The 22,962-nt window shown below is 38.7% G+C and overlaps 1 protein-coding gene across 7 annotated transcripts in view; it reads left to right on the top strand.

Moving 5' to 3' along the window:
• Nucleotides 1-22,962, top strand: part of MCTP1 (multiple C2 and transmembrane domain containing 1) — a 544,348-nt gene that overhangs the window by 230,382 nt on the left and 291,004 nt on the right. For 6 of the 7 annotated variants that reach the window (XM_081498745.1, XM_081498744.1, XM_081498743.1 and 3 more), the window contains exon 2: nt 19,170-19,284. In XM_081498745.1, coding sequence (XP_081354871.1) covers nt 19,170-19,284 — 115 coding nt within the window. Of the gene's footprint in view, nt 1-6,182; nt 6,248-19,169; nt 19,285-22,962 lie in introns of all 7 variants that reach the window. The other variant, XM_081498746.1, reaches the window with a different exon arrangement.

The raw sequence follows: 22,962 nt of genomic DNA, 5'->3' as shown, positions 1-22,962 counted from the left end.
AGGAACCAGATATGAAAAGGTTAAGCCACTTGCCTAAAATCCCACAGCTGGAGAATGTCAGAGCCAGCATTTAAACTCAAGGAGTCAGGTCACTCACAGAGCTGTGTTCTTAACCACTATATTATACTGTTTCTAAAATACAGAATGAGCACTCTTATCCTGGGATATTTTGAGAACATTAAGTATCAAAAATTACCATGTAACCATATATCAGATGTCAGATATGTGTTTGCATATTAAATACAAACTCCATATTCAATGATGAAGCCACCATAGCCTTTGAATCTCATTTGTATCACAACCAACCAGTGTCCACAAACCCCTTTCCCTGATGATGCTGACTGACACGTGACACAAGCTTCACTTCATTACTTCCTGAGACAGTTCACCAAGTGCTGAGGTCTATTCCATCCTAAAACTATGTATTCTCCTCTTACTGAGGGCTAGCCCTCTAACTTAACTGAATCTAGGAACTATTCTTCATTCAAACAGCAGCTGTTTATTGAGTGCCTTTGGGCCAAGTACTATGCTAAAAGCAGGAGTTATGAGGGTATATCACATAGACATAATTCCACTAAAATTGGGTCAGCTCACAAAATATTTCCAAGTTCAGTTCAGTCACTCAGTCATGTCTGATTCGTTGCAACCCCATGGACTGTAGCACACCAGGGTTCCCTGTTCATCATCAACTCCCAGAGCTTACTCAAACTCATGTCCATCGAGTCGGTGATGCCATCCAACCATCTCATCCTCTGTCGTCCCCTTCTCCTCCTGCCTTCAATCTTTCCCAGCATCAGGGTCTTTTCCAATGAGTCAGTTCTTCGCATCAGGTGACCAAAGTATTATAGCTTCAGCTTCAGCATCAGTCCTTCCAATGAACACCCAGCACTGATCTCCTTTAGGATGGACTGGTTGGATCTCCTTGCAGTCCAAGGGACTCTCAAGAGTCCTCTCCAACACCACCACATGTGTCACATTTGGATGCCAAGCAACCAAATGGATGGAGAATGTTTAGCCTGAGTTGAAGGATGGGGGCAGGTTGAAGTGAGACAGTTGAAAGATCATTTTTGGAGATTATAAGTTTGAGTTGCCTATGAGGCATCCAAGTAAAAATGTCAATGTTAATATTTAAAAAAAAAAAACAAAAAAACAGCAGGTTACCGTGGTAAAGAATAACAGATGGAGCATTTTTTCAATGAGTAGTCAAGGAAGGCTTCTCTGAGGAGGTGACATGTGCTGACACCTCCAGGTTGAAAAGGGACAAGTCATGCAAATGAACAACCTGGGGAAGAATGTTCCAAGCAGAAGTGGCAGCTTGTGTAACACCCCTCATGGACAACAGCTTAGCACTTTCAAGAAAGGCATGCATGCAGGCCCAGCATAGCTAGCATGTAATGGGGGGGGGCGGGGATCGTGGTGGCTGGAGATGAAATTGGAGAGGTTGGTGGTGAGGACTATAAGGCCTGGTAAGCCACAATCAGTCAGTCTTCAGTGCATGGGAATCCACTGAAAAGCCTAATTCAGAAGAGTGACATGGTCATTTTTATGTTTGATGATCACTTTAATGGGAAAATAAATTATAGAGAGGCATGAGTGGAAAGATGAATGTCACTAGAAGGCTGCTGGACTGTTTCATGTTAGAGATAGTGGAGTTGTGATGGGGACAGGTCAACATGGGACAGTCTAGAGATGAGTTTTGGAGATGTTACGTTTGAGTTGCCTATGAGGCATCCAAATAGAAATATCGAGTAAGTGGTCGGCTACAGGGTCATGAAACTCAGGAGAGTCCAAACCCCTAAAGCTTTCGGAACTGACATACTCACCCAGGAACAGAGTGATGTAAACATGAAGAAGGCTGAAGATGCCTGGATGGGGCACACCAACATACAGAGAGAAAAGACAGTGCTTGCTCTCTGTTCTCGCGAGAACTGCTTTTCCTCTGCTACCTACTGGAAAGGCAGAAGTAGCCAGGCCCTCAATCCTGACTTTTCTCCGGGGGCGTCACATAGTAGCATGCCTGCTGGGTTCTATGAGTGGAAAGAAATTCATTCCATTGCTTTTACTTTTCTCACCCAAGAGTCCCTTTCTCTATCGCCTGGATTTCAGTTCTGAGCCTGCACCTCACTCAATAATTTGGTCTTATACCATTGATAACAGGGCCTTCCCAGGTGGCACTAATGGTAAAGAACCCACACGCCAATGCAGGAGACATGGGAGATACGGGTTGGATCCCTGGACCAGGAAGATCCCCTGGAAGAGGGCATGGTGATCCACTCCAGTTTTCTTGCCTGGAGAATCTCATGGACAGAGGAGCCTGGCAGGGTAGTCCATGGGGTGGCAATGAGTCAGACATGACTGAAGCGACTTAGCACACACATTGATAACAGCAAAGAATTGATACTTGGATGGAAATAGCCCTCCATGACTCATCCCACCTGTATATAGAGAAGAACAGGAAATCCATGCTTCTCCACTGCATTTTTCTCCCTAAGAATGCTAAAGCTCATGAGTGTAGTGTTTAGCAGGCAAAGCTAGAATCAGTGAGAGCCAGTCTGAGGGGGTGCTCCCTGGTTCCTTTCTCCATCCACTCAAGCCGTGTCCTTTAACAGGCAGCCCTTACTCATCTCCTTAATTTACAAAGAGTACATACTAACCAATTAAAAAATAAAATGGATTGAGAATATGCACAGGCAGGTCTTGAAAAATATAAATGGCTAGTAGACGTGAAAGACAGTCTCTCTAGCAATTAAAGGCATGAAAACAAAACAAGGAGGTGCGTATTTTAATCTGAGTGGCAAATGGTTTAAAATATGTATGACAGTCAAACAATGTGGAAGGTACAAGTATTTGTGATTCCCACCCCAAATGTGCAGCATTTTCATGGTTAATTTGCCCCTCTTCTTCACAACTGCAGAAGAAAAAGGAAGGAAGAGGGCTTGTTGGGAGCAGCCTCTGGTTGCAATAAATCACTGGCTTGGGAGTCAAAGTAGGGATGGGAAAGTGGACACGTGGATCTGAAGAAAGCGGAGACCTTGCTGGCTGGGCCGGGCCATGAGAACAGTGAGCTTAGGGGCTGACTTTTGAGTGGATCCAGGGGGTATAGAGGTGTGCACAGCATTTTTGGAGAAGGGAAGAAGGCATCCCCTTTGGCATACCTGATACAGTAAGTTAATTCATTTATTAATTAGCCCAGTAAATGGGCTTAATGCCTCTTTGATGTTGTTGTGTCAACAAAGCCTTCCTGAATGGCATTGGAACAACGGGCTGTAGGCTGTGAAAATATGTGTGGATATACCAACTATTGATAACTGGGTACTGTATTGCACCGAATCAACAATTAGCTGGGCTGATATCTTAGTTGATGAGGCAGTGAGATTCAGAGCCCAGGAAAGGAGCTTTGGTCTTCATACTTTGGCAATTTGAACTAGAACTCCTGTGGAAAGTGAGACAGTGAGTTCACAAGTGGAGAGCTCTGTTTCCACAAAGAGCTAGAAACAGGGGACACGTTTAGCCAAAAGTGTGAAGATGTAAAAGAGCTTTAAAACATGAACAACATTTTTCTGTACACTGTAAGATGAAGAGTATATTTTCATCAACATAAATAATTTTGTAATTTAAGTCTTCTACTTCCTTAGGAAAGTTTTTTCGGTACTTTCGGATGAAGAAATTTATATATTATTTCTGTACTACATGAAGTGATATAAAGGCAGTATGTGTGATTGCATTCCGTTTGCTAGTTATACACCCCTGATTTTTATGTACATCAAGTAAGCCCTTTATCCCCAAATAGTATCCAACTATTTAATTAATGACACAAATAGATTTAATCAGAAGCACGTCAAAATGACTTACAAATCCTTAAGGAATAGGAGGGAGAGAAAAATATCTTTTCCATGAGAAAGATTCTGAATCTGTGCTTCAGAAATCCTTGCTGTTAGAAGTTTACTTTTCCCTTAACCACATCTAATCCTTTCCTTTTGATGTGAACTTTTAGCTAAGGAGAATTATGTAATTAGAGCCTGAGAAGTTAAAATTGACTTAGTGTTTCAGATGTCTAGTTCACTTTCTGATTTTTTTTTTTTTAATCTTGGAGCAAAGCATTAGCGTAGTGGTTAAGAGTATGAACTTTTTGTACTAGAAAGACAGTTTGAATCTACTGCTTTTTCCTAGCTGAAGCAACTCATTCAACCTCTCTGATCCTCAGTTTCCACATCTGTGTTACTAGGATTAAAAGACTAATTATTTTTTAGGTTTTTGTGCAAAATAAATGAAACAATGCTTGTGCTCCATCCATCAGTGTTAGCTATTTCATCAGTTGTGATGCTTTTCTTGCAATTAACAAAAAACACAGCTCAAACTGACTAAAATGCTAAAGGAAATTTATTGCCTCACATATCTGGAAAATCTGGAGGCTAACTCAGTGGTCAAATCAAGTCATAAAAATCTACTGTATTTCTGTCTCTCCATCTGGCCTTCCCCATTATTAGCTTTATCTCAGTTTAATTCCCCTCATGATCCCAAGATGGCTGCCAGTGCTCCCACAGCTGGCTACATGTTTCCTCATTCTCATCCAGGAGGAATAACTTTTCCAGTATTCTCAAACTAAACCAAATATTTACCTTGATTGGAAGAGCTTGGGTCACATTCCCATCCAGTGACTGAGCCAGTTACTGTAGTCTGGAGGTTGGACTGGCTGGACATTCTTCACCCCTGAACTGAGAAGGAAGTCAGTTTCCCACAGCCCACTGGTTATCAAGAGGAAATTGAGAACCATTAGGAAGGGGAAAGCTAGAAACACCTACTTGAAAGGTGATCAGTAAGTTTCACCATTGTGATCACTGTTATCCAGGCACCATGGAGACGGCTCTCACTGCCCAGACAGGAAGTTATCTGTGTCCCCTGGTGGGCTCAGGGAGCACTTACAGCCCCCAAACCTGTTAAAATTGCCGTAAGAAGCAGTGCAATTTCAGGAAAACAAAACAAAGCAAAAATGCATAAGTCTCCTGCCGACGTTAATAGTATATGGTTCTGTATCAAGCCAAAGATTCCCTATGCTGACTACTACTGAGAAACATTTGGCAATTTTAGATTATTGGCTTCATGCTAAGCTGTAAGGAAGTTTTTTTAAAAAATTAGAAATGATACCTAACATCATTATTATCCACTCATATGATAGAGATCACATTTTTGGCAGATAACTACTTTTTTCCAAATAGTACTGAAAAAGCAAGCTGTTGTACACTTTGCTCTAACAATTGGAATGCTTGAAGAGTATCAATTAATTGAATAATTTAAGCTTATAATTTATTTTCATTATGTTTAGCTATTATATTCTTAGCTATTATATTCAACTCTGGATGATTTAGGATCTACAATTTATCCATAGCAGATCCTGCTGTAACATTTATCAATCCAATAGAGTTTATTTATGTATGGAAAACCCTTATAAAGTTATCTTTCTCTATGACAGACTTGTGTACTGAGTAAATAAAATTAACAGTCCTCCTGTGGTGTGACATTTTAGAATTTTAAATCTCACAAGCAAATGTAAAAGCACATTTCAGAAGGAAACAGGAATGTGTTTTTGATTCCTTGTCTTTATTATTCAGGCCTCGGCCCACAGCCCTCTCACCCACTGTTGGTAAGAATAACTGAGAATGACATGCTTTCCTCACCAAACTGTACTCAAGGGAGAGCATTCCAGTTCATGGGCAAAGGATTCTGAAGATCTATGAAAACAGAGCAACCTCAGTGTTTATCCCTGACACATGACTTCCTACAACTGCTCTGACTTTTCTCCTGTAAAGCACTTCCTTTGTGAGTGCGTCTTAAAGCCTCAACTATTATAGGTATGAATAGGTATGAATCTATTTTTCACGTCATCTAGCTTATGTTCTTATCTGTAATCAGGCTCTCATTTTAAGCACACAAAGGCAGGATTGAAATATTACATGTTCAACATGGGATCCTAAGTGTTTTGCACATATTATTAATAGTTTATTTAAATAATCTCCACAACAACTCTATCAAGTAGGAACCATTTTTATCCCCACTTTTTAAGGTAAGAACCTGAGCTATGGAATGACAAAGCCATTTTTTTTTTTCAATTGACTGGAATCTGCTGTCTTCTGAAAGCAAGAAGGAAATTTGGAAGTAATATAGATCAACTTCCTCTTTTACAGATGCGGGCTTGAAGGTCAAAGAGAACAGGTTATTTGCTGGAAGTAACAAAGTTAGTTTTATGGAGGTGAGAGAAGCAAAACCCATGTCTTGTGACTTAGAGCCTAATGTGTGGTAATTGGGAACATCTTTTCCAGTTGCAGTGGCTCTACTCTGAAATTATTTTTACTGAACATAATTAATGTGTAACTGTATCCCTTAAATACATCACCCTCAGTTACCTGTGAAATGAGAGAAGGGTAAGAGGCTGCTGCTGAGGTGGGTCAGGTGAATCAGTCACTGACATGCCTTCTTTGAAGTGTATCATTATACTTACTAAGCAAGGACCAAATTAGAAAGGTTGCCCCTATCCAACACTAGGTTACCTACACAGAAGAATTAGCTGTATGGAAGCTTTTTTAAAATTAAGCTTATTGTTTTAGAATAGTTTTAGGTTTACAAAAAAATATGAAGCTATTTTAGGTTTACAAAAAAAATTATGAAGCTAGAAAGAATTTTCATATACCTCATGCCTAACTTGCCCTGTTGTTAACATCTTACATTGTTATGGTACATTTGTCACAACTAATGAACCAATATTGGTCCATTAATATGAGCTAAAGTCCATCCTTTATTCAGACCTTTATTTTCACATAAAATCATTTATGTTCCTGGATCACATCCAGGATGCCACATTTTATTTAGTTTTCATATCTCCTGAGGCTTCTCATGACTGTGTCAGTTTTTCAGGCTTTACTGGTTGTTGATGACCTTGACAGTTTTGAGTTCTGTGGGTCAGATATTTTATAGAATGCCCTTCAGTTTGAGTTTCTATGATGTTTTTCTCGTGGTTAGACAGAGGTTAATGTGCTTTGAAGGAAGACCGCAGAGGTAAAGTACCATCCTCATTGCAAACCATTAAAGGAGCATTATATTCATATGGTTTATCAGCATTGATTTTAACCTTGATCCCCTGGTTGAGGTAGTATTGGCTAGGTTTCTCTAAACTACTCTTTGGAAGGAGGTCACTGTGAGTGCCCCACACTTAAGAGGTGGTGACTGACATCCTTAAGGAGAAGTACCTACATGAATTATTTTGAATTCTTCTGTAATGTAGACTTAGCTGTTCTTCCTCATTGATTTATCTATTTATTTATCCAAATCATTTACTTATATCAGTATGGAGTCATGGATATTCATTGTATACCTTGAGGTATAATCCAATACTGTGTTATTTATTTTGTTGCTTAAAGCCTCTTTTTCTACAGGGTTTTCAAAGATGGTAAATAATTAAAGGACATCACACTTTTCACTGAACGCTACGTTGTGCCAGGTTCTGAGGCAGTTCCATGTTTGTGCTTTGGTTATACCTCTGAGGAATAACCTACTATTTGCACAACTGAGTTTATAAGATTCTGTTTCAGCCACAGCTGTGCACCTGTGGCCATGAGATTGTTTAAGAGGAAAAAACACACATGAGTTTCATATTGAACTTATATGTAAATGAGTGGTACATTGATGTGCTTTGCCCAGTGTGAAGGTATTTATCAAAGCAAATTTATAAAACTCCATTCCATAGAATCCTTAACACTGTTATCAAAGAGTAAAAGCAGCAGAGAATAGTATTATTTTTATTTTTAAGTCTTAATTATTAGAACAGTACATACCATCCATTTGTAGAACGTTTGGAAATTTCTAAAAAATAGGAGGAAACTAAAATTACCTTTAATCTCATCCACAGAGTAGCCCACTTATGTGTTGTTATATTTCCTTCCCTTTTTTCCACTACATAGGTATACTTAGCCTAGTTAATTTCATTCTGTATGTAGTTTTGCATTGTATTTTTCACCTCACTGCTTTTTCCTAATCATTTGCTCACGTGGTTAAAAATGGTCCGCAGGAACTATCTTAAGTGAATCAGTGAGCAGCAGAGATCAGAGTCTGAGAGCAGGCAGGAGGTGATTGCAGTCGGCTATGCAGAAGATAATTATGGTATAGACTAGAGTGGTAGAAAAAGTTGACCAAAGAAACGTGTTCAAAATATAATTGATAGGACTTCACCATTGCCTGCTTGGGTCCAACTGTCATTGGTGCTAAATTTATACCTCAAACCCACATCTAGAGCAGAGAGGAGAAGCAGAGGGCTTCTCATTTTTCTGCCACAAAACACCTCTTATCTTGTTTTCCTATGTTAGCATTTAAGCTTTAAGTGCAACACTGTCTCCATGAGAGTCTTTGAAGGAAAAGAATATGTTCAAACATCTTTCTTTGTTCTCTATAATATTCACTTGGTGCTGGGGATCCAGTAGGGGATGAAAAATAGTGAGTGAGTGAATAAATTAAATCCTGAATGAAGATGAGGTGAACTTTGGGTATTTGTGGTATTGTGGGGAGGTGGAGATTAATTACTAAACTTTGCTAATTTCTTTTTCAGAAAAATTGCTATCACCGTGGTTTTCTTTCAAGAAATCAAATGTTAGAATAAAAGAAGTAGTAGAGGTCATGTTATCTAGAGCCTTTTCAAGATACCTATGTAATTTTACCAAAAGGAACAATAGGACATTCAAACAAAGTTGATATCTGATAGAAACACTAAAATCTTACTTTGATTCATTGGTTTAATAGAGTTCTGATAAAGGAACTCAAAAGTACTTGTAATTCACAGAAAAAAAGTAAAAGTTGTAGAATTATTTCAAAGGAAGGAAGTATATGCATTTAAGTCTGATAAGAAGGCATTTTTGTTTAATCATAAAAGCCAGTGAGGCTATGGATCTGTGTGTTGCAAGATTTATAGATGGGAATACGTATAAACACTCAAAGTATTTTTGAGCAAAATCCCAAATGTTTCACATCAATCTAACATCTGTTACACTAGCTTCTCTCTCTGAGATTGTTAGAATCTCAAAAGTTCAAATCCTCTAAAAGGAAATGTTTTCCTCTGCTTATGCCCCGATTTTGGAAATAATAGAACTGGCTAATCTATTTATACACTTATTGGCACAAGAACTCATAGCAAGCTGGTATATTATGCCTTTTTCTGACAAGTCTTTTCTTTTTGAGGTTTGTTTTTTTATAGGTAATCCTGCACTTTTTAATGCAATTTGGTTTTTCAGGGGGGGAAGAAAGAGCATGCTTGGGAATTCACCAAAAGACGAAAGATCAGAAGAGTTAATACAAATAAAATCTGTCTTGCTCTCAGGTCTCACAAATATTATTTTGCTGAAATAGTAAAGATAACAGTCATCAATTAGTATCATAGTACTGAAAGCGGAAGAGGCCAACCAAGCACAATCTACTTTCTAATCTCTGTGCTGTGTGCGCTCAGTCACTGCTGTCCCATCTGACTCTGTGCGACCCCATGGACTGTAGCCCACCAGGCCCCTCTGTCCATGGGATTCTCCAGGCAAGAATACTGGAGTGGGTTGCCATGCCCTCCTCCAGGGGATCTTCCCCACCCAGGGATCGAACCCTCCTCTCTTAATCTCCTACATTGACAGGCAGGTTCTTTACCACTAGTGGCACCTGGGAAGCCCAATACATACATAATATATATTATTATTTTAAAAAATCAGGAAAAACCCTCTTTGCATTAAGTTACATGATTTTTTAAAAGTATTCACAGGTGTCTCTTTTTATTGATTTTTTTAGGAAGAGGAAAATTAGGGTCATAGACCTCAACAAATTTTCCCTCTGCCTCAGAGCACCTAAATAATATAACTAGGTCTTGTATATAGGACTTTGTGTTCTGATTCCTGTAATCTTTCCTCTATTTTATGATAGCTCTTCTCATCACCTGCCCCCAATAGCTACATATATTCAAATAATTTGTTAATTTGCAAAATGTACATATTTTATCTCATAATCAAAACAGTCCTTTGCATGGAATTTTATCCCATTTTAAAGATTAGGGAAAAAAAGACACAAAGGAATAAGTATCTTTGGCTGAAATTAAATAGTTGATATCAAGCCTGCCCTTTCATCGTCAGAATTTGCCTCTTGTAACACAAAGGTTGGTTACAGGGTCGAATTACAGAAAGGGAGTGGTCTGTACAAGAGGATCGGGAAAAGGAATTTTATTTGCTTTCCTTTGGTTCAGATGATTTTATACACTGTATGTGTGGGTGGAAAGGCCATCCGTGGTAATGCAGTGATGCTGCAGAGAAACAATTAGCGGACGAGTCAAGGGTGGGTAACCAGTGTTGTGGGAGTCCCAGCAAAGATGCTTAGGGAGGACTGAATTTCATACTTTTTCAGCAGAGTGAAATACTGCTATTTAGAGGGCCCTGAAAATTTATAAGTCCACTGAGTTTGATTTAGGCTATTATGAAGTCAAAATTCCAGAATTAAACCCAGGGTTGTAGTTCAGTTCAAAAACAAACCAGAGGATCAGCCTTTTCTGCTTCATTTATCTTTCTGGTTGCCTGAACGCTAGCTTGTTAAGTACTGTAAGCACATATCGCAGTTTACCTGGGACAGTTTTGTTTATGCCTCTTTATGCCTTACAGTTGTTAGAGGCACTCCCTTTCTCTCTTTTAAAGTGTCCCAGTTGGAATGATAGATTATGTGATTTCCTTTACCGTAAGCCATTCCCCTAGTTCTTGCTGAAAATGTTCATAGAAACACTAAGTTTTCCTCGCTTGGTAACTGCAGGGCGATGCCCTGGTTGGAGCTCTGCTTGGGTGGGGAGCTGGCATCACTGGGGCATCTGTATGTGAACATCCATGATCACTGCAGAGTACCGGGGAGGGAGAATTGGAAGGCAGGGGGCCATTTCTACCTCTCTGCAGCCTCTCTGCAGGGCACTCTCTCCCATAGCATTGCTCCCGGGCAGTGCGTGGATGTCCGGGGTTACCTGGTGCTTTCTTGTTTCTCTGCTTCTTTTGTTCATTCTTGTTCCTCTTTTCTTTTCCCGCTCTAGTCCGTTGTCAGAGCCAAGGGCTCCCGTCAGCTGTCTCTCCCCAAGGGAGTTGAGAAGGGTGATTGGGGGTCAGAGAGAGAGAGAGGAGTCCAGAGCAGCCTGCCCTGGCCTCCCAGCTGCTCTGGGCCTTGGGCAGTGGGAGTTCATGGATCTTTTACTCTCCTGCCCAGCTGTTGGCATACTCTGCTTTGGTTAGTTGATCTGTCTGAATGTCCTCCTATGAAGTTATATTCTACCCTCTATTTTTCCATCCCATACTTCATCATAGTTATAGCACCTGTTTTCTAATTTGGGATCATCTGTAGGTCTTTGTGGCCTCTCCAGTCTCTTGATCATCACCTAAGTAACTTTAGCAGGCACTTTCAACTTCTCCTCTCTGAGCTTGGTCCTAACAACCTTTGCCTAATAACAATTTTGCTGACTAACCACCTATCACTGACCAGCCTATTCATTGTCCGCCTCTAGTTTAGGTCTTCAGCTCTAATCAGCTGTGAACAAGGGGCAAGGAAGTTCAGTGTACATAGACTCAAGCATAAGCTGTCCCCTTAGGTGGGGCTGTGGATAGACAGGTCCTCTGACCAGCATCTTTAGTGGAGGATGCCCATTGGTTGGCACAAATTTTCCTCATTCAATGTGGTTTCAATTTCTGAAGTCATTTGCTGAGTTGACCTCTAACTAATTATAATGTCCCCTTGACAAGTGAATCCTTGAGCTTCACTGAACTTTGAATATTCCAGTGACTTCTGAATTCAATTTTTGGCAAGTTAAATTTTAAAAACCTTTTATTTCCATTTAATGGTGATTTCACTGTGAGAATTTTACTAATGTCATAGAAACTAGGAGAGATGGCTAAGTAGTGTTGAACAAGATTCATCACAGCAGAGCTGAAAAGAAAGAAAGGCTTTATTTGGGGGTCTTAGACTTGTAATTTGGGAGACAGAGATTCGAGTAGGAATCAAAAACGTGTTCCAAGGAGGAGAGGAAAGGCAGGGTTTTATAAAGGCCAACTTTAGGTGTGTGAAAGTTGCAAAGGTTGCAAAAGTTGTTTTGAAAGAATTATGATTGGTGCTGGCAAGCTGAAGCTGTTCTTATCTATACATATTTGGTTGCTAAAGGCTATCACTAGGGGGAGGTGGAAGTCTGGTTTTATGACAAGTTGCAGGTTTTCTCTCAATGTCCTTGGAATATTTGTGGTTTGGAGCAGTTCAAAAGTTGATCCTTCCACCCAGGAAAGGCAGGCTTAAACCCTGCTTCCTTAATGGTCTCTTGGCTCCATTTTAAATATCTCTCTTGGCAATACCAACTCCATTTTGAAGTCCCTTTTTCCATAGTAGAAACTGGTAATGACTAAGTAGAAGTCTTCAAGGATACCTCTTGATATCCTTAATAAGGTCCTTAAGGTTTAGAAGTCAAAAATGTCAAAGCTTTCATAAACTTTTCCCCTTTCATGAAGTGGATTTTGTTGATAGACAAAGAGCTACACTAAGGGTGAAACAACTTTATCAATCTACAGTCCAGTGGGCATGGCAGTACTAGGAACACCCAAGAAAATCTCCCCAAATGCAGGCATACTTCTGCTTTTCTGTACACTGCTGCAATAACTACTTCCTCTTGATAATAAGAATCAACCCCCAGCTAACACAGTAACCCCACTTTGAATTCATCAGTACCATTATATCTTCTGGTGGAAGCTTTCTTCTCTTAAGGAAAAGGTCTTCTAAGCAGCAGAACTCAAAGTCACAGTAACCCTGCGTGGATTCCCACATATATTCCACAAGTGTTTCATGATACAAATTATAAAAGTCTGGAAATTCTTTGTATGTAAACTTCCTCAAAGATAAGCTTTGAGGCTCAATGGCACAATGGGTCAAGCTAGGGTGCATATTGAAATCATCAGAGGATTTGTAAGGAAAACATTGGTAGCCGGGTCCCACCCCCTCAAAGTTGCTGGGTGCTTACTCAAAGCCCTCAAGGTTGAGAACCACAAGTTCATATAAAGTAAGGGAAAGAATGGTTTGGCGTGAGGAAATTTGACATCGCACACATGGTAACTGTTCTAGTTCAAGCAAGCCAGGAACATTAGAGGGAGGGTGTCTGTAAAAATGGTGGCTTGATGGAGTAGAGGATGTGGATGCTTCTCGCAGTCCCTCTGACTTTCCTACAAGTGACCTGACAAGACTACATTTTTACTTATGTTGTAGGTTCAATTTCAGATACTGCATCTGCTTTTTGGCTTCAACGGTCCCAAAACTTAAATTGAGGATTATTGTAGAAACCTCCCTAAACCTCCAAGTGTGCCTAGAACTCCAAATTTAAAAATTTAAGCTTACTTCTTTTACATTCCCACCAAAAGTATACAAGGATTACTTCTTTCTGTCTTCACTAGCATTTATCTTTTTTTGGAGGAATCCCTATTCAGATGCTTACTCATTTTTAAATCAGTTTTTTTTTTTTTTTTTGCTATTGAATTGTATGAGTTCCTTGTATTTTATGTATTACCCCCTTACCGGATACATGGTTTACAGATATTTTTTCTCATTCCATAGGTTGTCTTTTCATTTTGCCATTTCCTTTGCTAGGCAGAAGCTTTTTAAGTTGATGTTGTCCCACTTGTCTATTCCTGCTTTTATTGCCTGAGTTTTTTGTGTCATATCCAAAATTATTACCAAGAACATTGTCAAGGAGCGTTGTCCCTGTGTTTTCTTCTTGAAAATTTATAACTTCAGATCTTGCACTAAGTTATTAATCCATTTTGAGTTGATTTTTGCACTTGGTATAAGATAGGAGCTTTATTACTTTCTTCTATATGTGGATATACAGGTTTATCAACACCTTTTATTTAAAATGCTGTCCTTACCTACTTTATATTTTTGATGCCCTTATAGAGGGTTAGTTGACTGTATGTGTGTGGGCTTATTTCTCGGTTTTTTATTCTGTTCCATATCTATTTGTCTGGTATTTTTGGTGGTGTTTATACTGCTTCAGTCACTGTAGCTATGGAGTATAGTTTGAAATCAGAAAGTGTGATGCCTCTAGCTCTGTTCATCTTTCTTAAGATTGCTTTGGCTATTTGGGGTCTTTTATGGTTTCATATCATTCAACAGCACCACTTCTGGGTACTTAGACAAAGGAATTTAAATCAGAATCTTAAAGAGCTACCTGTACTCCCATGTTTATTATAGCATTATTCACGATATCCAAGATATGAGAACAACCAAAAAGTCCATTGATGGGTAAATGGATAAAGAAAATTTGGTATATATGTACAATGAAGTATTATTCAACCTTATGAAAGGAGAAAAATCTGCCATTTGCAACACGAATGGACCTGGAGAACATTGTGTGTGTGCTTAGGCGTGTCCGACTCTGTGACCTCATGGACTGTAGCCCACCAGGGTCCTCAATGGGTTTTTCTAGGCAAGAAGACTGGAGTGAGTTGCCATTTGCTCCTCCAGAGGATATTCCCACCCCAGGTATTGAACTCACATCTCGTGTGGCACCTGCATTGGCTGGTGGATTCTTTACCACTAGGGCCACCTGGGCAACCCAGAGAGCATTAGGCCCGTGAAAAAAGCCAGTCACAGAAAGACAAATACTGCATGACTTCACTTATATGGAGAATCTAAAATAGTAAAACTCACAGAAGCAGAGAGTAGAATGGTGGTTGCCAGGAACTGTGGGAGGAGGAGAAAATGGGGAGGTAATGGTCAAAGGGAACAGAATTTCAGTTATGCAGGATGAATAAGTTCTGGAGCTCTACTCTCTAGCATATTATCTGTAAGTAATAATACTGTGTTGCATACTTAAAATTTTCTAAGATGGTAGACTTCATGTTAAGTGTTCTTACCACATACGTAGATACACACTCACATACACACACAAATAATAATCAGAATAATAAAGAGGTGGGAGGGGGAAGGATGTGGTTTCTTGGACTTGATAGTGGTGATGGTTTCATAGATGTATACCTATTCCCAAACTCATGGAGTTGCATAAATTATGTATGTACAGCTTTGACATATTGATCACACCTCAATAAAGTGGTTAAAAAATAGCAACATCCATCTAAATATGGGACATGGCAGTTTAGTGAGAGGGAGGGAATATTTGAATTTCCTGTAATAGTCACTAGATAAATGTTAAATCTTAAAAAAAAAAGAAAAGAAAAGAAAAGAGTTTGTTTTAGAGCTGTGTATGTGCCTGGTACTTCAGACACATCTTTCCTAATATGTCCTTACATTTGAGAACTTAAATATTTGAAAAAGATGCTTTATACCCATAAAAACTGTATTTTTAATATCGCTCCATAACCCAGTTTTCTTCTTGGTACCATTTCAGTGAGCCTGAGGGGAGACGTATCTCTAGAGCTGTCTAAGTTCTTGACTTTCTTTTTTCCAGGGATGGAGGTCTCCCTACAGGTTGACCCAGAGGTGGCCTGGAACCTGCTGCTCCTCTCTCTTCCGCTCTCTGCTCCTGATGCTACCGTCTCCCCGCAGCTCAGCCCAAGCTTCTGTGACTCATCAGTCCTTTCCCCGTATCTCCTCCATCTTGTCAGTTGACAATTCAGTTGACTGACTCTCTTCAATACCTCTCAAAGTCATCTTTTATTTCCATTACCACTGACTAGATCAAGCCCTTGTGACTTAAACTGTCATAAAAACTTTACAATAATTCATGCATCCACAGGGTTTCTCTACTTTCATCCAGCCTACGTAGAGAAAAGGCCGAGTTTTGCTCCTCTCTGAAATCTGGTCACTTGATCCAGAGCAGGAAACGTGAAAGATAGGCAGTAAGTGTTCGTTCTGTGTTGGCTATGTTGCTTCTCTCTTCAAGAGCCTGTGAGAGTTTCCTGTTGCCCACAGTTGCAAACTTTGCTCAGGCTGGCGTGACTGGACATCAATCTTCCTTTCTATCTTATTTCTCACGCAATCCATTGATGCACCCTCTTGTGACTACTCAGCGTTGGGCTCATGTTGATGTTCCCATCCTCCCTTCTCCTGGATCTTTCTTTGTCCAGTCTTACTCCTGTTTTCAAACTGCTCTATTGTCATTGCTATGAAGCTGCCTCAGATTCTTTTCCCATAATAATTGGTCTTTCTTGCCTGCTCTCCCAGTGATTTAACGACTCCATTATATTATAGTCTGTCTTTAATCCTAGCTCTTGAGTGGACATGGTTTAAGTGTAATTGTAATCGATTGTTAATTTTGGCTTAGAGCAGTGTATTGAGAAGGAGTCTCTTGACTAAAGGTGCCAAAACAGATTAGATGCCATCCATGGACATAGGAGAGGAGAGAGGCCAAAATACCCATGAAGTAGCCAGATTTGTTACAGATCTCCATGTATGTGTCTCCTCAGCTGGGTATCGCAACCTTAAAGACATCCTCTATCCTCATAGTCTCCATCACACTTTGTGCTCAGATCCTTAAACTTTTAAGAACAGAGAACAGAGTGTTTATAATCTAAAATGGCAAATTTTGAGATAGAATGTGATAATGGACAAGAGATAAATGTGACATTTGAAATATAATGTGATAATGGATAAGAGATATATAAAGTGCTAATGAAGTGGCCAAGAAACACTGAATAGAGCAATGAAATCTACAAAAATGCACAGATATCTGAGCATTCAAACTTTTCTGCCTCTGAAGTACCTGTCAAAACACTAGAAGAAGATGCAGGGTGGGTAGAAAGTTTCTACTTTCCTATAGATTTTATTCCATATTTTAGAAAGTAACTACATTTAATATTTGTTAGTGCGTTTGTTTATTTTGAAACAATGTATATAATAGAGCCTCAAGAAAGACTCAGAATATAGTAGTTTACATGTTTGCTGGACTTTAATTTAAATCTTGCCTATTAATTAAACCCATATACAAACTGTTCTTTGAAGAGGCATTCAGAAGGCATTGGTTGGCTTCCTCTTTCCAAGTGGGCATCTTCCGTGAGGTCCAAAGAAGAGCTATCACTCTGGCCATTTACACTAGATTCAAGACACTTTACCATAGTGCTGGAAATGTGTTTTGAAGAAAGATAATATTTTTACCCACAAAACTTGAAAATTGGTAATGTTCAGTGCTGACAAGGGTATAGGAAATAGGCACTCGTGCACTTTCAGTAGGAGTGTGAACTATTTAAGCCTTTTTGGAAAAATGCATCCTATAAGAGAAATAAAAGCACAAGTTCTTGCAGTGGCAAATACTGAAGCCAACTCATAAGATCATGAGGAAAATAATTGAAATTATAGCATTCACGCACTGTGGAAAATTAGGTATCTCAAAAAAAACAAACAAAAAAAAACTAGATAGATCTCTATGTGCTGATTAAAAAAGTGCCCATGATATTTTTAAGTTCAATAAATTGTGAAATAATGAGCAAAATATAATACTTTGTTCACACAAAAACTGAAATCTAAAAGAGCCAGAATGGTATATAATATTTTACCTTATCCATGCATATCATTTGATGGTTCTGATGTTAAAGAATCTTCCTGCAGTGCAGAAGACCTGGGTTCAATCCCTGGATTGGAAAGATCCCCTGGAGAAGGGAATGGCAACCCACTCCAGTATTCTTGGTTGGAGAATTCCAAGGACAAAGGAGCCTGGTGGTTTATATAGCCCATGGGGTCACAAAGAGTCAGACACAAATGAGTGACTAACACTTTCACTTCATCATTCCAGAAGTCAAAGTGTTAGTCACTTTCACTTAGTTAGTATATACCTAGTATATATATGTATATACTTCTGTGTACATATACAGAAGTATATTTATATATATTAAGCTTTTTATTTTTGGTCATAAAAGCAATAATTAGAAGATGAATATTCTGCTGAACCTTGAGGAGGACTTCTATTGGGTATAAAAAGTACTTCTAAATATTCTTACATTATGGGACGTTTGATTTCCTTAAGTGAGTTAACTTGTTCTCAGTGGAATTGGGAATTACTACTCTAAGACTTAAATTTCTATCCTGTTTTTAATTTCAGTTTATTAATATTTTATTTCATTTGTGTGAGCATATTATTTCCTCAGGCCAGATATCAACCCTATCCTAATTTCTTGATAGTTAGAAACCAATAAAGATTTAATAAGAGAAGTCTGCAACTGAGCACGCATGCATGGGGCAAAGTGTGCATTTGAATCAAGTGGTGGTATTTTAATATTTTAACAACTTTTATCTACGTGACAATAAAATTCAGTTTCAAAAGTTTTTTAAGAAGTATGTTTATTTTTGAATTGGAATAAAAATAAGAATTTTAAGTCATCTCAAACATGTAAAGAAAAGTAAGTTTTCCTACTGTACTCAACATGTCAGAAAGTATAAAATATGATCTCTGAAGTTTTTACTATATATTTCTATTGTGTTGTTTTAATATACAGTTATTCCTTTTGCAAGTGCATTTGTTACTCAATGCCTAGTACATTGTTGCTAAAGATATTCTATAGAGGTAGCCTTGCAGAGATTTTTTTCTAAAAATAGCTTGTACAATTTTATTCCATAGAAAGCAGCATTAGGAACTTAGCCCTATTGAGAATTTATTTCTTGCAAGTACTGTCAAAATGCTGGGTGAATTTATTTCTATATAATTATATCATATTTTATGTTGGGGCTAAAATAGCCATGTGTAATCCATCAGTATGAGTTCCTTTGCGTGGATAAAAGAATCAACAAAGTCACCTGAATAAATCATTTTCATTTTCAACTCAGTTTTGTGGAAGTCAGCTGCTCTCACACACCTTTATTCTCCATTCATCACTGACCATATCTTTACTTCAGACACTATTTCTGTGTTAGTCTTCCTTGGTTGAATTATGTGGGGCTTTCTATGGGAAATGTTTTTCATATTTTATTTGTTGTTCTAATCTGAGTCAAAACAAGAATTCCTGTAACTACTGTGTCTTTATTTTGAGTCTAAAGAATTTCATGAATTTCGAAACCTTCAGAGAACTGGGTGATGATGCTTCTGTGTGAACTCACAAGATGATTTATTATATTGACTGTTTTTTAGAGTTTGCATTTAGCTATACATGGTCCCTCACGGGAGAAAATCGACATAATAAATTTAATTTTTGTATATCTTTCTTGCTTTTCAGAAAATAAATACTGCTGGAGCCAGTAATGCAGATGTCCCTTTGGCTGAGCCCGGAATGTACCAATTGGACATCACATTAAGAAGGGGTCAAAGTTTAGCTGCCCGAGATCGAGGAGGTAAGAACAGTGTCACCTGGAAGCTTATTCTCTGTATTTTTGGCAAACTTTGTTTTCCTTGTGTTTTCTTAAGTTAAAAAAATCAAATAATATCAATTTTAGAAGTCTGGGTTCAATGATGTGGCTCAAAATGTTGTCTGACTCCTGTGACTGTGGAGGAAGAGGTTATGATACAAGTTCGAAAACTCTGGACTCATCCCAACCTGGACAGTGAGGTCCCTGTCACACTGCTGACAAGTTAGACCCTCCATTATATATTATTAGTGACAGAATCAGTTGAGTAGATGAGGCACATATTTGAAGCCATATAGGAATTAACCTTTTCACAGACCAGAATTCTTTTTGCTGCATAGATTTGCTCCATTGAATCTCAAAGAACTGTACAATCTAGCACTCACATCTCACCAAAACTTTGGAGATTCCCAACATAGGATTTTCTTAAATTTGACTGGACCTGGCAATAATCGCATGGTGGATTAACAGGTTTTTGTAGGCCATGATGAAGAGGAAAACAGGGCAAATACTCTTTAGTTCCTGGATTGCATATCCCAAGGCCATCTCCTGATGAACTAGCTTGGGATACATTAATTATTCCTTGAACCCTGGTTAGGGGCAGGACAAAAGATAGACCCTAAACAGACTTTCTAGCATCTTTTGCAGGTTTCAAGCTTCCAGAAGTGGAGATCTGAAGGCTCTGAGGGCCCACATTCCTAAAGGAAACTGAATTTGAATTTAACTCTTCCCACTGAGAAGGAGGAGAGTCCCTTAGCCTCTAGCTCCTTGTCAGATAACCCTGAGTGCTCCTGGCATCACAGGATCTCGTTTTTTCTTCTCCTACCCTATTTGACATCCACACTTAGGAAGTGAAAGGAAGCAAACAAGACCACAGCCGGTTAGTCACATCCGACTGCCTGCGACCCCATGGACTGTAGCCCACCAGGCTCCTCTGTCCATGGGGTTCTCCAGGCAAGAATACTGGAGTGGGTTGCCATGCCCTTCTCCAGGGGGTCTTCCCAACCAAGGGATTGACTCCAGGTCTCCTGCATTTGCAGGCAGGCTCTTTACCATCTGAGTCACCAAGGAAGCCCCTCCTATCTCTACAAACATAAAATAGAGAAAATGATTAATGTAGCAGTGGGGTTTTTAAGATTAGAAACGACACAAATATAGATTTAAATAAAAACTAGTAAATGTCAGAATATTCTTCATGAATGAAGGTATGACTAGAAAAGTTAGAATTTAAACATGGGGGAATTTTCATAATTAACCATCTGGTTGGCGGGCTATGGTCCATGAGGTTGCAAAGAGTTGGACATGACTGAGCAGCTAACATTTTTAGATTTTTCTCTTTTAGTAGCTGAAGACAAATATTTATGGAATTGAAATGGTGGTCTCAAAAGAAGTTGCAGGTAGCTTGGAGGAAAAACCAATGCTATTATATAGTATTTCACTATATATATAAGAATCATTTTTTTAGTCTTCAGAGAAATCTTAATTACATTACATCATTTGATCTAAAATGGAATTGAATCAGGCATAAGGTGATCAAAATTTTAGTCCTTGATATGTCCTCCCAATAATATTAAATACATAAGCACGTAATTATTTATTGCAAATTTTTTTGTAGTTACAAAATACCCATAAATAGAAGAGATGGTTAAATAAGCCTTGGTACATTTGCAGGATGAAATAATGTGCAACTGTAAAATAAATAAGAAAAATCTCTAGGAACTGATATGGAAAGGGTTACCAGACTTATTATTAAGTGAAAAGTCAAAGTGCTAAGAATATCAACAGTATGAAATTCAGGTAAGGATGGAGTATAAGGATTTATGCATTATCTGTTCATTTCTTCAAAAAGAAATATCAGAAGTAAAATTCAGAAACGAATGAGACTGATAATATACACAATATCTGTAAGAATAGGTGTTTAGAATGTAGGATAGGAATGGGGTAAAAGGGGGAAGGAAGAAGTTTACTGAAATTTCCTTCAATGAACTTTCTTATATGATTCGAACTCTTTAACCACAGCAGTATTGCAGAAAGAAATGAATGAGTGGATGGATGGATGGATGGATGGATGGATGGATGGATGGATTGATGGATTGATAGATAGATGCCCACATCCTGGTTGATATCTAACCATAACTACACAGGGGGATGGGGAATGAAACAGCTAATCTAAGTGATTAAGTAAAACAATATTTGAGTTATACACTGTAAAACTCAAGAAAAAAAGAACTAGATATAACTGATGTACTTCAAAGCATGATTATCAATTCTGAAACTACTTACTGAATATACTAGGAATGAACAACTAAGTAAATACATTGTAGATGAAAAGAGCCAGATTTCTTACTTCTGGAGAAAGTGGTTACATACATGGAATGGGGGGAAGCTAGAATATACTTTGTTGTGTTAGAAAGGTAGCAGTAGGAACTTATGGTTTCTTATATATTTACAGACAGGAATTAAGATGGATAGGGGTGTGTGTAATCTATCTGCTGAGAGGACCTAGAAGCCATCACAAAGTTGTAACGACAAGGTGGAAATATATACACTTTTGGCCCAGATCTTGGTTTCTAAATACAATTCCTCCAGTAAAAGTAAGCAAGGCTCTTGGTAAAATGGTTGATTGTGGATCTAGGGCAGGGAAAGTACAAGAGGAGCCTAGGACATTTTGCAGTGCCAAAAAATAAAGTACTCAAAAATGGATGGCAGAATGTCAAAACGAAATAGGAGCCAACTTAAAGGCGTTCCTAATGATCAAAGCTGGTACATTTCAGCAACAAAATACATAGTGGTAATGATAAATTATAACCCATAGAATAATATAGATGTCTATGAGCTCATAGATAATTGTGTATCATGATAAATACATAATTAAATGAATAAATAAGTGTGGGATAAGGTAAAGCTTTTCCTTATGGTGGAATTCTAATGGACAAATGTAGATGGGAAAATAGGAATAGGAGATCACCTTTTGACAAGCGCCACTGTAATAATTATTATAGGCAATAATCATCCATTGATGCTAAAATTGTTATTTAGTCTCTTAGTCGTGTCTGACTCTTTGTGACCCCATGGACTGTAGACCGCCAGGTTCCTCTGTCCATGGGATTTCCCAGGCAAGAACACTGGAGTGGGTTGCCGTTTCCTTCTCCAGGGGATCTTTGTGACCCAGGGATTGAACTCGCGCCTCCTACATTGGCAGGTGGATTCTTTACAGCTGAGCGACCAAATATATATGCAAGATTATGATGAGAAACTGGCCATTTGCATCATTTCAGAGTATTTCTCCCACAAGATATGTGTGAATTACAAAGGGGAAAAGATTACTTTACAATAGAGAAACTTGGAAGACATCCTTTTAACCAAGTGCAAAGTTAACATCAGCAGTAATGAGGCCAACAGACATAATGGGCCTCCTGATATGATGTGCTGAGAAAGGTACATCCTGTCTGTGGCATTCTTGTCAGCAACGCATAAAGTCAATGTCATCCTGAGAAAACATCAGGCAAACTCTGGCAACATATGATGCCAGTAATCTGAGCTACTTAGCAGCTGTCCTTTGGGCAAGGCACGCACCATCTTGTTCCACCACTCACGTCTTCACAGTTTTGAGTCTGGATGGCATCGTGTGTGTACCACTGTCTTTCTTGTAGTAGCAAATTATTC

Source organism: Giraffa tippelskirchi, chromosome 6 (genome assembly GCF_054371585.1).
Source record: "Giraffa tippelskirchi isolate mGirTip1 chromosome 6, T2T-mGirTip1v1.2.pri, whole genome shotgun sequence".
NCBI classification, from domain to species: Eukaryota; Metazoa; Chordata; class Mammalia; order Artiodactyla; family Giraffidae; genus Giraffa; species Giraffa tippelskirchi.
Note: the sequence above shows the minus strand (reverse complement) of the source record. Positions and strands in the feature narration are given on the sequence as shown.